This window comes from Scyliorhinus torazame, chromosome 18 (assembly GCF_047496885.1).
Source record: "Scyliorhinus torazame isolate Kashiwa2021f chromosome 18, sScyTor2.1, whole genome shotgun sequence".
NCBI lineage: Eukaryota > Metazoa > Chordata > Chondrichthyes > Carcharhiniformes > Scyliorhinidae > Scyliorhinus > Scyliorhinus torazame.
Genome location: NC_092724.1, coordinates 118521066 through 118537712, shown reverse-complemented (window position 1 = coordinate 118537712; position 16647 = coordinate 118521066). Strand labels below are relative to the sequence as shown.

The 16647-nt window shown below is 48.5% G+C and overlaps 1 protein-coding gene across 3 annotated transcripts in view; it reads right to left on the bottom strand.

Annotated features, from left to right (window-relative positions):
- gga3b (golgi associated, gamma adaptin ear containing, ARF binding protein 3b) overlaps nucleotides 1-16647 on the bottom strand; it is a 51306-nt gene that overhangs the window by 27111 nt on the left and 7548 nt on the right. For all 3 annotated transcript variants that reach the window (XM_072483213.1, XM_072483214.1, XM_072483215.1), the window contains exons 3-9: nucleotides 14776-14851; nucleotides 14212-14310; nucleotides 12324-12447; nucleotides 11330-11433; nucleotides 10613-10693; nucleotides 4892-5029; nucleotides 1869-1950 (exon numbers count right to left, since the gene is read on the bottom strand). In XM_072483213.1, the coding sequence (XP_072339314.1) occupies nucleotides 1869-1950; nucleotides 4892-5029; nucleotides 10613-10693; nucleotides 11330-11433; nucleotides 12324-12447; nucleotides 14212-14310; nucleotides 14776-14851 (704 nt within the window). The remainder of the gene's footprint in view (nucleotides 1-1868; nucleotides 1951-4891; nucleotides 5030-10612; nucleotides 10694-11329; nucleotides 11434-12323; nucleotides 12448-14211; nucleotides 14311-14775; nucleotides 14852-16647) is intronic.

Below are 16647 nucleotides of genomic sequence, written 5' to 3'. Positions count from 1 at the left end.
TCAATCCTTTCAATGCACTTTTTGTGGAGCGCCTCGTGCGTCTGTGGTTTGACCGCCAGGCCCAGGATCTCGTCCTCATTATCCGTCACCTTCTGCTCCACCACGCGGAGCTCTGTCTCCTGGGTGCTTTGTGCCTCCTTAAGCCCCTCAATTGCCTGTAGCATCAGGGTCAGCACCTCCTTCTTAAGTAGCTCCACACACCGTCTTAAAAATCCGTCTTGATCGGGCCCCCATGTCGCCTGGGCTTTCTCCGCCGCCATCTTGCTTCTTTTTCCCTTCTGTCCCTATCGTCGAGGATTCTTCGCGATGTAGCCGCCGCCGATATTTTTCTCTTTCGTTGGGGGGGACTCCCTATTAACTCACCCCACACCGGGTTTCGTCGTGAGAAAATTTCCCGTTGGGGCTTTTAAAAGAGCCCGAAGGTCCGTTGGAGCTGGAGCCGCCGAAACGTGCAGCTTAGCTAGGCATCGCTGCAACCGGAAGTCACCATATGCCTTCTTAACCACTATATTCACTTGCCATGCTACCTTAAGGGACTGGTATACATAATAGAATGCCTACAGTGCAATAGGAGTCTGCGCTGACCCTTCGAAAGAGCACCCTACCTAGGCCCAAACCCCGCTTTAGTCCTGAATTCCCACCCAACCTTTGGACACTCAGGGGCAATATAGCATGGCCAAACCACCTAAGCTGCACGTTTGGATCGTGGGAGGAAATCGAAGCATCCTCATTTCGGATTCAGTATTTATCCTTTAGATACCTCTCCCACATTACTATCCAAATGTGCATGAAAAACAGGGAGAGGTATACAAACATGCTTGCACCCAAACCTTTCCCCATCCCAGCAACCACCGCCCCCTGCCTTTTTTCACTCTTCTGAAGATGCCGTTACTATCTCTGCCCATACACAAATGACTATCCCTTAGATAAGTAATGAAGTCTTCAGATGCAATTGGCAGGGGTAGGGGGGGGGAACCTTTTCATGTTGACTCGTAATAAGCCAGTCTGACCGTTAGACCTTCCATTGAGAGGTCACAGAGGTGTGAGCATAATGTCACACAAGCAGACAGCTCCTGAACATTGCATCAATATTTTTTGTGAAATCATGGGCGGGATTCTCCGGCCACATTCGCCCGGCGACAGGAGAATCCCTCCCGAGGTCAATGGAGTCCTCCATTGTATGCGGCTCAGCATTCTTACGGCGGGCGTGGTGGGAGAATCCAGCCCCATGTCTTTGATAATGTCTGAATTTACTTTGATCACAGACCTTAGACCTTACACAAACACACCAGCCTCCTGAAGAATTGGAAGGCAAAGTCATTGTGTACGAGTTAGAATTACCCATCTTCCATGTTGGAGTGTCCGTGCGAGAGATCATGTCCACATGCATGGGCATGAGAGCGAGTCTGGGCGCATGTGGACATGAGAGTGTGCAGAGAGTAAATGTACCTACGTACATGTGTGAGCTGACATGTACGACCGAGCATGCGCCTGCAAGTACGACCGAGCATGCGCCTGCAAGTGAGCATGAATGCGTCAACAGGCGTGTGTGAGCAAGCATGCGCAAGGGGACAAGCAGGTTTGTGCGCACAAGCAAGTTTGCATGGGATGGGGGGTGGGTGGGGTTTGCTACTCAGTGATATCTTTGTGCAAGATGTGCATAGTCATCAAATGATGATAAAATTGGGCTCAATTCTGATGCAGAAGCTTGATGTCATCTGCATGTCAGCTGACGAACAGTGTCTGGGCGAGGTACAGGATAGTACCAAGAGAACTGAAGCGTCAACACAGAGAAGCATAGAAAATGAGGGTGTGGGATAGCCAGACCCCATCTGTTTGCAATCTACGGAGGAAGTTTAATGACCTACCTAAGCTGTTGTCATTGTCCTCAGTCTCACTCGCAAGTTTGAACAATGTCCGTCTCATCTTCTCGCATCGGTCGTACAGCTCCTGAAAATCAGTAAAGTTTGTGTGTTGTCCATCTATACACAGACTCCAACATCAGCTTCCTTGACAGAAGCTCAATGCGCCCTCTGTGCAACAGCATGCATTAATATAGTGCTTTAACATTGAAAACAAATTGAACTTGCTCCACAGAGGCATATTCAAACAAAGGTAGTCATGGAGCCCAAGAAAAAACATTAGGCGGGGTGACCAAAAACTTTGATGTAAGAAGGATGTTTTCAGGAGGAGAGGGAGGGAAGGATAGGAAAGAAATTCCAGATGTGGCACAACACCTAATGGTGGGAAAACCAGTGAGACGTGCATAAAATACCTGACCCAGAGGAACAAAGAGCTCAGAGGGGCTGGGGGAAGTTACAGGGATAGAGATGATAGAATAAGCCATGAAGACATTTTAATATTGAGGACCATCAATTAAATTAGAGGCATTGCGGGATCAGGACTAAAATACAGGGTGGTGGGGGGGAATTGGGTCGGAGGAGCAGAAGACAGACCTCAAGGACAAAGTGAGAGGAAAGTGAGGGCTCGGGGGGGGAGCCTGGAGAGGGGCTTGGCCTGGTGATCAAATGGAAGTGAAAGATGCAGAAGATGCAGCTGAACTCTGGTCTCAGTCTTAGCGACAAACAAGTCCGGAAGCTGCTCACATTTGTTGTAGGTGAGGGTGGAGGGAGCAGGGGATTAAGAAGGCGGTTGGTTGTGGAGTAAGGAAACCAGGATTACGTTTGAGTTCAAAGATGATTTTTGAGTGGGGCTCAGTGAATGGGTTTGCCAGAGGAGAAGATTGATGGCCCGTGATGCGCTCCAATAAAATCTGATCATGATTGTAGGACTAGTTGACCATCGGATTTATTTTTTATTTTTTAAAAGACCAATCCAGCACAGGAACAGGCCCTTCGGCCCTCCAAGCTTGTACCGGTCATGATACCAACCTTTGCCCAAACCCTCAGCACTTCCTTGTGCTGTATCCCTCCATACCCATCCTATCCATGTGTTTGTCAAGATGCCTTTTGAACACCGTTAAGGTATCTGCCTCCACAACCTCCCTAGCAACCCATTCCAGGCACTCACCACCCTCTGTGTAACAAACCTGCCTCGCACATCTCCTCTAAACCTTGCCCCAGGGACCTTAAACCTATGCCCCCTGGTGTCTGAAATCTGCACTCCTTGTACTGGATGGAGTGAAGGTGGGTAGAGTATACCAGGGTTCAATGACGATTGATATTCAGGCGTATATTTTGGACATGGGATGTGAGGAACAGCTGAGCAGATTCACGGCTATAGAAATAATGCGGCAAATGGAGACCATTATAATCTGACTGAGAACTCAGACTAAAAGAGTCAAAGCAATTTACACACACAGGCCATTTAGCCAATCATATCCACGTACCTAGGATGGTAATAGCAACAAGCAACTGACCACACAGAAGAAAGATTGAAGCCCAAGTCACCTCGGTTTGCTCGTGTTACCCAGGGCAGCAGTAGGATTTCTAGATTTGACCTCATAGATTAAAACGTTGTAACTCAGCCATGTCTCATGTTTCAGATTACTACGACTGACTCTCTTTTGGGATGGCTATGCGTGTGTCTGCGTGCAAGTGTGTGCCTGGGTCGTGTGGTTACGAATCGGCGGAGGTCGGAGTACTTCCGGCTGTATCGAGGGACGAGGCAGGGGTGCCCCCTGTCCCCCCTGTTGTTTGCATTAGCAATTGAACCTTTGGCCATGGCATGAAGGGAGTCCAGGAAATGGAGGGGGGTGGTTCGAGGGGGAGAGGAGCATCGAGTGTCGCTGTACGCAGACGACCTGTTGCTGTATGTGGCGGACCCAGTGGAGGGGATGGTGGAGGTCATGCAGATCCTAAGGGAGTTTGGGGACTTCTCGGGCTACAAGCTCAATGTAGGGAAGAGTGAGCTTTGTGGGGATCAGGGAAGAGAGATAGACGACCCACCGTTGAGGAGGGCGGAAAGGAGCTTTCGATATTTGGGGATCCAGGTAGCTAGGAGCTGGGGGGCCCTGCACAAACTTAATTTGACGCGGCTGGTGGAGCAGATGGAGGAGGACTTTAAATGGTGGGACATGTTGCCACTCTCGCTAGCGGGCAGGGTACAGTCGATTAAAATGGTGGTCCTCCCGAGGTTTCTTTTTGGAAGCCCGGCGAACCATGCCAATATGTTTTGGTCGTGCCCGGCACTGGATGGGTTCTGGAGGGGAGTTGCGAGAACTATATCGAAGGTGGTGAAAGTCCAGGTCAAGCCAAGCTGGGGGCTAGCATTATTTGGAGTAGCGGACGAGCCGGGAGTGCAGGAGGCGAAAGAGGCCGGCATTCTGGTCTTCGTGTCCCTGGTAGCCCGGCGAAGGATCTTGTTAGTGTGGAAAGCTGCGAAGCCCCCCAGTGTGGAAGCCTGGATAAATGACATGGCAGGGTTTATCAAGTTGGAGAGGATAAAGTTTGCCTTGAGAGGGTCTGTGCAGGGGTTCTACAGGCGGTGGCAACCGTTCCTAGACTATCTCGTGGAGCATTAGATGGAGTTCGGTCGACAGCAGCAGCAACCCGGGGGGGGGGGGGGGGCAATCTGAGCAAGAGAATACATAAATGATCCGGAAAACTGATATGTATGGGAGGAATCCAATGTACAAAGTTCTGTATCATATTGATTTGCCATGTTTATGTCTTGCTATGCGAGTTTTCTTTTCTTTTTGTTACGGGGGGGGGGGGGGGGGGGTTTGTTTGTATGGTTGAAAATTTTGTTTAAAAATTCTTAATAAACATATATTTTTTTAAAAAGTGTGTGCCTGGGTCTGCGTGCGCCTGGGTCTATATAAAAGCGATTATTTAGGTGTGGGTAGGAGAGTGTGCTTGGTGGGATGAGAGTTTGGATTCCAGATTATGAGAAATAAAGCTCAAGGTAGATTGGGGGGGGTCAGGATTACCGTCATCAGCTCTTTGTCCCCTTCTGTCGAATCCTCCTTGCTGTAATGAGCCAACATTTCATTCAATAGACGCACGTTATTGTTCACCTCCTCCAGAGTGCTCAAACGCTTTGTTATTTTCTGCATTCGGGCTTCATCCTGTGCAAGGTACAGCAATAAAATAATCTGAATATTCACAGCTTGCGTCTACTCTACTATGTTGTAAACCCAGTGCTGCTTAAAACAAAAGACCAACCATCACCCAGGATCATCCTGATGTTTGTACATCTTGTCCAAATAATACAGTAAATTTTATGATTATTGGGTTAGAGAAAAGCTTCCTCTATTTGTCCCCATCAAACACTCCAAGAGCGGGTACAGCACTGGGTTAAATACAAGTAAATTGGGCGGCACGGTGGTGCAGTGGTTAGCACTGCTGTCTCATGGCGCCAAGGGCCCGGTTCGATCCCGGCCTCGGGTCGCCATCCATGTGGAGTTTGCACATTCTCCGGTTGTCTGCGTGGGTCTCAACCCCACAACGCAAAAATGTGCAGGATAGGTGGATTGGCCACATTAAATTGCCTCTTAATTGAAAAAAAAAGAATTGGGTACTTTAGATTTATTTTAAAAAGTAAATCAATCTCCCTCTACACTGTTCCCATCAGACACGATAAACAGCAGGGCCAGGAGAATAATAGAGTGCAAGAAAGGGCGAGACTGAGTGCGAAGCCGGGAAGATAAAGGAGCGCAAGAAAGAGCGAGACGGAGAGCGGAGCTGGGAGGATAAAAGAGCGAGAGAAAGAACAAGACGGAGATCTGAGCTGGGAGGACAAAAGAGTATCACAAAGAGCGAGACTGAGTGCGGAGCTAGGAGGATGAAAGAGCGAGAAAAAGTGAGACTAAGAGGAGAACCTGGAGGATAAAAGAGTGCGGACTAAAGAGCGCAAAAAGAGCGAGACTAAGACAATCGCCGGAGAGATAAAAGAACGTGAGAAAGAACAGGAATGAGAGTGGAGTCGGGAGGACAAAAGAGCTTCCACTGGCAGGAAGGGAATAGGTGACCACCAGGCAGAGCAAGAGGACTAGACAGGCAGGGCCAGAATCTCCTGTGGCCATTCCCCTGCAAATCAGATATACTGCTTTGGATACTATCGGGGGGGACGGGGAAATGGCCTCTCAGGGGTAAGCAGCAACAGCCAAATTCATTGCACCACGGTTGGCTCTGCTAAATAGGGGAGGAGTAAAAGGTATGGGAATGCAATGATTGTAGAGGATTCAGTTGTAATGGGCATTTCTATGTCCACAAACGAGACTCCAGGATGATTTGTTGCCTCCCTGGTGCTAGGGTCAACGATGTCTCAGAGCGGCTACAAGGCATTCTGGAGGGGGTTGTGGTACACATTGGTACAAATGACAAAGCAAAATGTGGGGCATTAGGAAGTAAGTTGAAAAGTAGGACCTCAAAGATAGTGATCTCAGGATTACTACCAATGCCACGTGCTAGTCAGAGTAAAAATAGCAGGAAATATAAGATGGCTGAAGAAATGGTGCAAGGGGGAGGGTTTGAGATTCCTGAGGCATTGGGACTGGTTCTTAGGGAGTTGGGACCAGTAGAAACTGGATGGGTTACACCTGGGCAGAACCAGAACTGATGTCATAGAATCATAGAATTTACAGTGCAGAAGGGGGGCCATTCGGCCCATCGGGTCTGCACCGGCCCTTGGAAAGAGCACCCTACTCAAGCACATACCTCCACCCTGTCCCTGTAACCCCACTTAACCTTTTAAAAAAATAAATTTAGAGTACCCAATTCATTTTTTCCAGTTAAGGGGCAATTTAGCATGGCCAATCCACCTAGCTTGCAGATCTTTAGGTTGTGGGGGCAAAACCCACGCAAACACGGGAAGAATGTGCAAACTCCACATGGACAATGACCCAGAGCTGGGATCGAACCTGGGACCTCGGCGCCAAGAGGCAGCAATGCTAACCACTGAGCCACCGTGCTGCCTGCCCCACCTAACCTTTCGGACACTAAGGGGTCATTTATCATGGCCAATCCACCTAACCTGCATATCTTTGGATTGTGAGAGGAAACCGGAGCACCCGGAGGAAACCCACGCAGACACGGGGAGAAAGTGCAAACTCCACACAGTTAGTCACCAGAGGCCGAAATTGAACCCGGGACCCTGGAGCTGTGAGACAGCAGTGTTAACCACTGTGCACCCTGCCACCCATGAGGGGGAATATTTGCTAGAGTGGTTGGGGTGGATTTAAACTAAAATAGCAGGAGGATGAGAGGGTGGGAATCTATGCAAGGAGTCAGAAGAGGGGGAAACACGGACAAAAACAAAAGACAGAAAAGGAAATAAGAAAAGTGATTGACAGAGGAATCAAGGGCCAGAAAGAATCAAGCAGGGCCACAATGAAAAATAATGGGATTGGGACAAGGAAGGTTAATAAGTCAAGCCTGAAAGCTTTGGCCCCCTAATGAACAGAGCATTCACATTTAAGTGGATGATTTAATAGCACAAATAGATGTAAACGGGTATAATATAGACGGGATTAGAGACATGGCTGCAGGGGTGGGAATTAAATATCCATAAGTATTCAGTATTTAGGAAGCACAGACAAAAAGGAAAACACGGTAAGGTTGCCTTACTGGTTAAAGAGGTCGATAGCACAATAGTGCGGAAGGATATTTGCTCCGATGATGTGAAATCTGTATGGGTAGAGCTGAGAAACACTATGGGGCAAGAAACGTTAGTGGGGGTTGTATATAGACCTCCACACTGTCATGGTGATGTTGGAAATAGGATTAAACAGGAAATTAGTAACTCATGCAATAGAAGAACATCTGTAATTATGGGTGACTTCAATTTGCATATAGATTGGCAAATCAAATTAGTAACAATACCATGGAATTCCTGGAGTATATACGGGATGGTTTTCTGGACCAATATTGAGGAATCAAGGACAAAGAAAAGTACAGCACAGGAACAGCAAGCCTGCACCGACCATGCTGTCCGTGTAACCTAAAACCTTTTACACTTCCGAGGACCATATCCCACTATTCCTATCCTATTCATGTATTTGTCAAGACTCCCCTTAAATATCACTATTGTACCTGCTTCCATCATCACCTCCTCCGGCAGCGAGTTCCAGGCACCACTACCCTCGGTGTAAACGCCTTTGCTCGTACATCCTTGTACAATTTGAATTGGCAAGTCATGTTGCAGCTGTATAGAACCTTAGTTAGGCCACACTTGGAGTATAGTGTTCAATTCTGGTCGCCACACTACCAGAAGGATGTGGAGGCTTTAGAGAGGGTGCAGAAGAGATTTACCAGGATGTTGCCTGGTATGGAGGGCATTAGCTATGAGGAGTGGTTGAATGAACTCGGTTTATTCTCACTGGAACGACGGAGGTTGAGGGGCGACCTGATAGAGGTCTACAAAATTATGAGGGGCATAGACAGAGTGGACAGTCAGAGGCTTTTCCCCAGGGTAGAGGGGTCAATCACTAGGGGGCATAGGTTTAAGGTGCGAGGGGCAAGGTTTAGAGTAGATGTACGAGGCAAGTTTTTTTACACAGAGAGTAAGGGGTGCCTGGAACTCGCTGCCGGAGGAGGTGGTGGAAGCAGGGACGATAGTGACATTTAAGGGGCATCTTGACAAGTACATGAATAGGATGGGAATAGAGGGATATGGACCCAGGAAGTGTAGAAGATTGTAGTTTAGTCGGGTAGCATGGTCGGCACAGGCTTGGCGGGCCGAAGAGCCTGTTCCAGTGCTGTACTTTTCTTTGTTCTTTTGTTCTTTGTTCTCCTCTAAATTTTGCTCCTCGCACCGTAAACCTATGTCCCCTAGTAATTGACTCTTCCATCCTGGCAAAAGCTTCTGACTATCCACTCTGCCATGTCCCTCATAATTTTGTAGGCCTCAATCAGGTCGCCCCGAACCTCCGTCGTTCCAGTGAGAATAAACCGAGTTTATTCAACCACTCCTAATAGCTAATGCCCTCCATACCAGGCAACATTTGGCTGTGGAGGCCAAATCATTGAGTGTCTTTAAGACAGAGTTAGATCGGTTCTTGATTAATAAGGGGATTAGGGGTTATGGGGAGAAGGCAGGAGAATGGGGATGAGAAAATATCAGCCATGATTGAACGGCGGAGCAGACTCGATGGGCCGAGTGGCCTAATTCTGCTCCTATATCTTATGGTCTCAAACGTCTTCGGTACCCTCGCCAAAGCCTCCCCATCCTTCTGGTAGTGTGGCGACCAGAATTGAACACTATATTTCAAGTGTGGCTATACAACTGCAGCGTGACTTAACCAACTAGAGAACGGGCCATCCTAGACTGGGTAATGAGAAAGGAATAATTGACAATCTAATTGTTCGAGGCCTCTTGGTGATGAGCGACCATAATATGATAGAATTCTTCATCAAGGTGGCGAGTGCAGGGGCGGCACCGCTGCCTCATGGCGCCCAGGATTGACGCCGTGAGGAAGCCTCGGGTCATGGTCCGTGAGGAGTTTGCACATTCTCCCTATGGCTGCATGGGTCTCACCCCACAACCTAAAAATGTGCAGCGTAGGTGGATTGGTCACACTAAATTGCCCCCTAATTAGAATTTTCTTTTTAATTTAAAAAACATGGAGAGTGCATAATTGATTCAGAGACTAGGGTCCTGAATCTAAATAAAGGAATCTACGATGGTATGAGGCACCAGTTGGGGAGAGATCCTTGCCACGTTTTACACCCAAGTGATAAGCCAACATCTTCAGATCCTGCCACAAGTTTTGCTCTTTAGCTATCAATTTAATCTCCAATGCTGCGAACTGATGCTGAACCAGACGGTTCACAATCTTGGTTTCCTGTTCAACACGGAGAGGAGCTTCTGACCCTCTATCCTCTTCATCATAAAAGCCCACCTGGCACAACAATCTGCCCGTTTCAACTCAACTGTTGCTGAATCTCTCATTTGCCCTTCATACCTTTAGACTATTCCAACACAGCCAATTAGCTTCCCAGCTTCCACCCTCCATAAACTCGAGATCATCCAAAACTCAGCTGCCCACATCCAAATTCACACCATGTCCCACTCTGTGATCACCTGTGCTTGTGGACCTAGCTCCTAGTTTAATGAAGCCTCGACTTTAAATTTCTGATCCTCATTTTCAAATCCCTCCATGGCCTTGCACCTCCCTATCTCCAGAGTCTCCTCCAGCCCTACAATTCTCTGAGGTCTCTGCACTCCTTTAATTCTGGCCTCTTGAATATCCCCGATTTAATCCTTCCACCACTGGCAGCAGCGCCTTCAGTTGCATGGGCCACAGGATCTGGAATTTCCTCCCTAAATCTCTCCGTCTCTCCACCACGCTTTCCTCCTTTAAGACACTCCTTGAAGCGTATTTCTTTGACCAAGCTTTTGGTCGACTAACAAATTATCTTTTTATCCGTTAGCTTGGTGCCAAATTATATTTGATAACATTCTAGGGAACCAGGGGGTGGTTGACTACACTTCAGATGCTATTTAAGTACAAGCTGTTGATATCCCCACCTACCTACTTGCTCATTATATCCCCCATCCCCACCTACAAACCTCCTTCTCCTAACCTCAACCTACTTTCTCATCTTTAACCTTTCTTTCTGGGAATCCACACAATCTCTCCTGTCTCGTCAACTTCAATGTTTTTACCCCTTAAGTAATGAACAGTTTTCTGTCAGCCTTGCATCCTTACCTCTTTCACCATGTTCTTAATGAGTTTGTTGGCTTCTTGTAGGTCGTCTGGGTTTTTGCTCTTCAATAATCTGGCTAACATCTGTAATAAAACAAAAACATGCATGTCCACTTAAAGTTAACATTGAGGTCTATTACATAAGAGCATTGCACAGAGCAGCAAAGGGTCTCAATTTCACAGACACGGTTAGCACTGACCATTCCACATTATAAAATCAATGCAACCCAGCAAACAGCCGAAGTCAAGGCTGACATTCTGTGGGATCTGTACAGACACTTCCTGGTCCCGGTCTGGTTCCCCAAGGGACAGGCACCCTCCCTGGTCCAGTTCCCCAAGGGACAGGCTCCCTCCCTGGTCCAGTTCCCCAAGGGACAGGCTCCCTCGCCAGTCCGGTTCCCCAAGGGACAGACCCCCTCCGGTCTGGTTCCCCAAGGGACAGGCTCCCTCCCTGGTCTGTCCGGTTCCCCTGGGGACAGGGTCCCTCCCCGCTCCAGTTCCCCCGGGGACAGGGTCCCTCTCTGGTCCGAGTTGGATTTAAACCCAGATCCCAGGTGTGAAACGTTAGTCAACATCCACCTTTTTGATACTGTTTTTCTACTGATGATTTGGCAATTTCATCGGGCGGGTGGGGTTTGAGAAAAGGGAAGAGCTTTTTCCTTCTGTTAATGTCACTTTGTGGGGATGTTGGTCAACAGTCAAATGATGCTCTGTTCCTACCTTAGATTTTTCATTGTCTTCAAATACTGCGTTTTTAGGACGAGTTGGGGGCGAAGGAATCAGGGTCTTATCAACTGGGATCTGAGGATCATGTTGCAAAATACCTTGAAGAAAAATGGAGTACATCAGACTGCACAAAACTATTCATCAGTCCATTCAATTAAACTTTACCAATAAACAGTGCAGCACAGACAGAAAATGCTGCAGCAATGCAACATTGTAAAGAGGGAGACCAGCCCCCACAGTCCAGGCTCTCTGGTGGAGACTGCTTTCAAAAAGCCCATATGCCTGGATATGGTTTGGTATCTTTTGTGGGGACCATAAATTGGATTCAATTTGAATTGCTTTTTGGAGCAGGTAGCAGATAGATTAGGTGTCTGCCCCTATTCGCTCAGCGCTTTAGCTTTGTAACTCTGAGAAAGGAATTTAAACAAAAGGTATTGATGGCTCCCACATGACATGTCATCAAGGGCCATGTATGCACACTGGCCACCCGGGCGAGTTGAGAGAGGGCGGACTCTGGCCATGGATCCCAATCCCAGAAATGGTCAATGTCTCAACACCAGATATAAAGTTGGAGTAAAGGGACACATGACTCTGGAAAGCAAGTCCCTGGTTAGCACTGCTGCCTCACAGCACCAGGGATCCGGGTTCAATTCCGGCCTTGAGTGATTGTGTGTGGAGTTTGCATGTTCTCCCCGTGTCTGCGTTGGTTTCCTCCCACAGTCCAAAGGTTAACTGGGGTTAAGGGGATACAGTGGTGGTTGGGGGGGGTGGGGTAGGTAGGTAAAGTGTTCTTTCAGAGGGTTGGTGCAGACTTGATGGGTCGAATGGTCTTCTTCTAAACTGTAGAGGTTCTATGACTTCATACCTATAGACTGGTGCAGTAAACCTCAGCCAAAACATTCACCAAGTGCCCCAACCATATACTTGGTGACTATTTTATTTGCCTAACATGGAGTATGGTGCAGGATTCAGAACAAACTCTTCACACCTTGTTTCTTTAACATTTGATAGGCATCTTTGATTTTGATTTCCTCTGGGAGAGCAACTGTCCAGCTGTACAGCAATTCAATCACTTTTGTTTTGACCTTTTCGGATACTCTGTCTCCTAAGTACTGAAAAATAAAGAAATTAAAAATGAAATAAAATAAACACACAAGAACAGGAGGCAGCCATTCAGGCCTGGTCTGTCATTTCATTTCATCATGGGTGAACTGTACCTTAACCCCATTCAGCTGCCTTTTGTCCATAACCCTCAACACTCCTACCCAACAAAAATCTATCACTGTCAATCTTGGAAGTTCTAATGAAGCCCCAGAATCAACTCTTTTGGGGGATGGAGTTCCAAATTTCCACTATCCACTGTATGAAGATATGCTTCCCAAATTCACCTCTAAATGGTCTCACGCTAATTTTAAGATGGTGCCCCCTTGGTTTTGATTCCCCCAGTCAGAGGAAATTATTCTTCCATATCTATCCAACTGAATCCATTTAACATTTTAAACACCTCAATTAGATCAGTCCTCAATCTCCTATATTCAAGCGGTAAGGAATGGAAAAATAAATGTAGAGTGCCCAATCATTTTTTTTTCCAATTGAGGGGTAATTTAGCGTGGCCAATCCACCTACCCTGCACATCTTTGGGTTGTGGGGGTGGGACCCACACAGACACGGGGAGAATGGGCAAACTCCACATAAACAGTGACCCGGGGCCGGGATCGAACGCAGGTCCTCAGCGCAGTAGGCAGCAATGCTAACCACTGCCCCACCGTGCTGCCCAAGGAAGATACATAGATAGGTACATAGAAGATAGGAGCAGGAGGAGGCCTTTTGCCCTTCGAGCCTGCTCCGCCATTCATCACGATCATGGCTGATCATCCAACTCAATAGCCTAATCCTGCTTTCTTTTTTTTTTAAATTTAGAGTATCCAATTAATTTTTTACAATTAAGGGGCAATTTAACGTGGCCAATTTACCTACCCTGCACATCTTTGGGTTGTGGGGGCAAAACGCACGCAAACACGGGGAGAATGTGCAAACTCCACACGGACAGTGACCCAGAGCCGGGATTGAGACAGCAGCACTAACCACTACGCCACCGTGCTGCCCTAATCCTGCTTTCTTCCCATAGCCTTTGATCCCATTCTCCCCAAGTGCTATATCGAGCTGCCTCTTGAATATATTCAAAGTTTTAGCATCAACTACTTCCTGTGGTAATGAATTCCACAGGCTCACCACTCTCTGTGTGAAGAAATGTCTCCTTATTTCTGTCTGAATGATGTCATGAGGATATCTGCATTTCGAGCAATGGACACATACTGCTGTAGAAATTTCTCCAAAGCACACTCCAGGATCTCTTGCCCGTCTCAGTCCTTTGCACTACCATTATGTCAATCCACATTAAGATAATTAAAAGTACCCCCCATTATATCTACTGTATAATTTTTTGCACAGCTCTAATTTCTTTGCAGATTAGTTTCTCTACATCCTTTCCACTAGTTGATGGCCTATAGTCTACACCGAGCAATGTGTTGCGCCTTTTTTTTGTTCCTTAGCTCTAGCCAAATTGATGCTATGTTGTTCCCTCTGGAACATCCTCTTTCTCCAGTGCAGCAGTGTTCTCCTTCATCAATACTGCCACTCCTCCCCGTTCCTCCCTTTCCTGACAGTAATCTCCAGAATACTCTTTTTGGCTCTGTTATTGAAATCTTCAAATTACATTCAACATTCAATGAATACAAGTCTTTGCCGAGAGTGTTACCACTTGGTGCTAGTACTTATTGAGGAGTGCGTGCCAGCCATTTGTCTGAAGCTGATACACTCTGCTGCTTTCTGCCTCTTCGAGTCTCAATGTTAGGTTCAGGTGCTGGGAGACTCACCTTCGGAGAAACCACTTTGATTAATTCATTCAGGAATCGGAACTTTCCAACTTCATTGTGAAATCTACGTCCACAGTTCTTCATACAAGCTTCTAACACCTAGAATTCAACCAAAATAGTAGCATCACTGCACAGGAGACAGATTGCAAAAATAACTGCTGTGCAGCATTTAACATCACAACAATAAAAGGAGCACGTCTCAGGCCCGCAACCATGCTTTACAACAGCTCCTGAAGTATACAGCCTAGAATTAGCCATATAGGGGTTGCCTTATGTTGACACCCAACCCCAGGAGGGTGCTCCCTCGAATACGTGTGCTGTGGCTGTCGTCCCCATTCACCTCTGACATGGCAATACAATTGGGCCTGTGCAAGTCCAGTGAAACTAAGGCCTGACATTTTCACTCTCTTTAGTGGGGGTCTGAACTGTGCTGTGATGTAGCATCTGCACCAATGTACGAAATGTGTGCGCCTAGCAGTGAGTACCCTTTTCCTTCACTCACACACATTGTGGAAACATTACAAAACACTGAAGTGCAGACTGGGTGTGGATTCCAATACTCACTGTAAGGGTTTGCACTGCCTCCCACTCCTGAGGAGACTGGATTTTATGAGCCAGCAGCCTGACAGCAATCTGTGGCCTGGTAAGAGAAACAAAAGGATGAAATAACACAAAACCATTACCTTTGCGCCAACGAAATGAAGGCATGACTCTTCTTCGGGGCCAAGGAGAGTCCATCCCAGAGGAGATGCTGCAAGTCCATCCCAACCACCAGGAACATGTCCAATCAAGGTCAAATGGAGTGCATCCCCACCCTCCAGTCGGGGAGATCCCCCTCATCCTGCAGCATACATCGAGATTCCTCCCCCCGCCGCCTGGACCTCGGGGCAGGTGGGGAGCCGGTTCAGTCGCCTGCATTGATGACTGTAATGGTAGATTTGAATTGATGCTGGGATCCCAAGACAGTGCTATGGAGGAACACTGCTCAGTACCTGTACACTGCTTTTTTTTAAAAAATATATTTTATTGAGATTTTTCATTCACAATTTTTTTCCCTTACACATCAAACATAAAGAAAGTTTAACAGTACAAGTAACATGATAACTACAATCTAATAAAGAGTAACTAACTAACTAACTCTCCCCTCCCCTCTCCCCCCCTCCCTCCCTCCCCACCCCCCCTCCCTCCCCTCACCCCCCTTCCCTCCCTCCCCTCACCCCCCTTCCCCACCTCACCTCCCCCACCCCCCTCCCCTTCCCCCCTCACCCCCCCCCCACCCACCTCCCCCTCCCTCACCCCCTCTTTCCCCCCCACCCCACCTCCCCCTCCCTCCCCCCACCTCCCTCCCCCCACCTCCCTCCCCCCACCTCCCTCCCCCCACCTCCCCCTCCCTCCCTCCCCTTCCCCCCCCCCACCCCACCTCCCCCTCCCTCCCCCCTCTTTCCCCCACCCTCCCTCCCCCCCCTACCCCTCCCTCCCCCTTTCCCCCCCACCCCACCTCCCCCTCCCCCCCTCTTTCCCCCCCCACCTCCCCCTCCCACCCCACCTCCCTTCCCCCCCCTCCTTCCCCCCCCTCCTTTCCCCCCCCCACCTCCCCCTCCCCCCTCTTTCCCCCCCCACCTCCCCCTCCCACCCCACCTCCCTTCCCCCCCTCCTTCCCCCCCTCCTTCCCCCCCTCCTTTCCCCCCCCTCCTCCCCCCCCCTCCTTTCCCCCCCCCTCTCCCCTCTTTCCCCCCCCTCTTTCCCCTCCCCCCCCCCCTCTTTCCCCCCCTCCCCCTCCCCATCCCAGTCTTGTGAACGCCCTCACCTGCATATACCTAAAGAAATTTCCCTGGGGCAGCTTATACTTTTCCTCCAACGCTCCCAAGCTCGCAAACGTCCAGTCTATAAATAAATCTCCCACCCTCCTAATTCCCAACTGGTGCCAGCTCTGGAATCCTCCATCCATCCTCCCTGGGGCAAACCTATGGTTGTTCCTAATTGGGGACCTCACCAGGGCTCCCAGCACACCTCTCTGTCCCCTCCATTGCCCCCAGATATTTAATGTTGCCGCCACCACTGGGTTCGTGGTAAATATTTTTGGTGAGAACGGTAGTGGCGCCGTCACCAGCGCCTCTAGACTCATCCCTTTACAGGACTTTCTCTCCAGTCTTTTCCACGCCGCTCCCTCTCCCTCTATCATCCATTTACGGATCATCGCCACATTGGCGGCCCAGTAGTAGTCGCCCAAATTCGGCAGCGCCAGTCCCCCTCTGTCTCTGCTACGTTGTAAGAACCCCCTCCTTACCCTCGGAACTTTCCCTGCCCACACAAAGCTCGTGGTGCTCCTGTCTATTTTTTTAAAGAAGGCCTTAGTGATCAGTATAGGGAGACATTGGAATACAAATAGGAACCTCGGGAGGACCATCATCTTAATTGCCTGCACTCTGCCCGCCA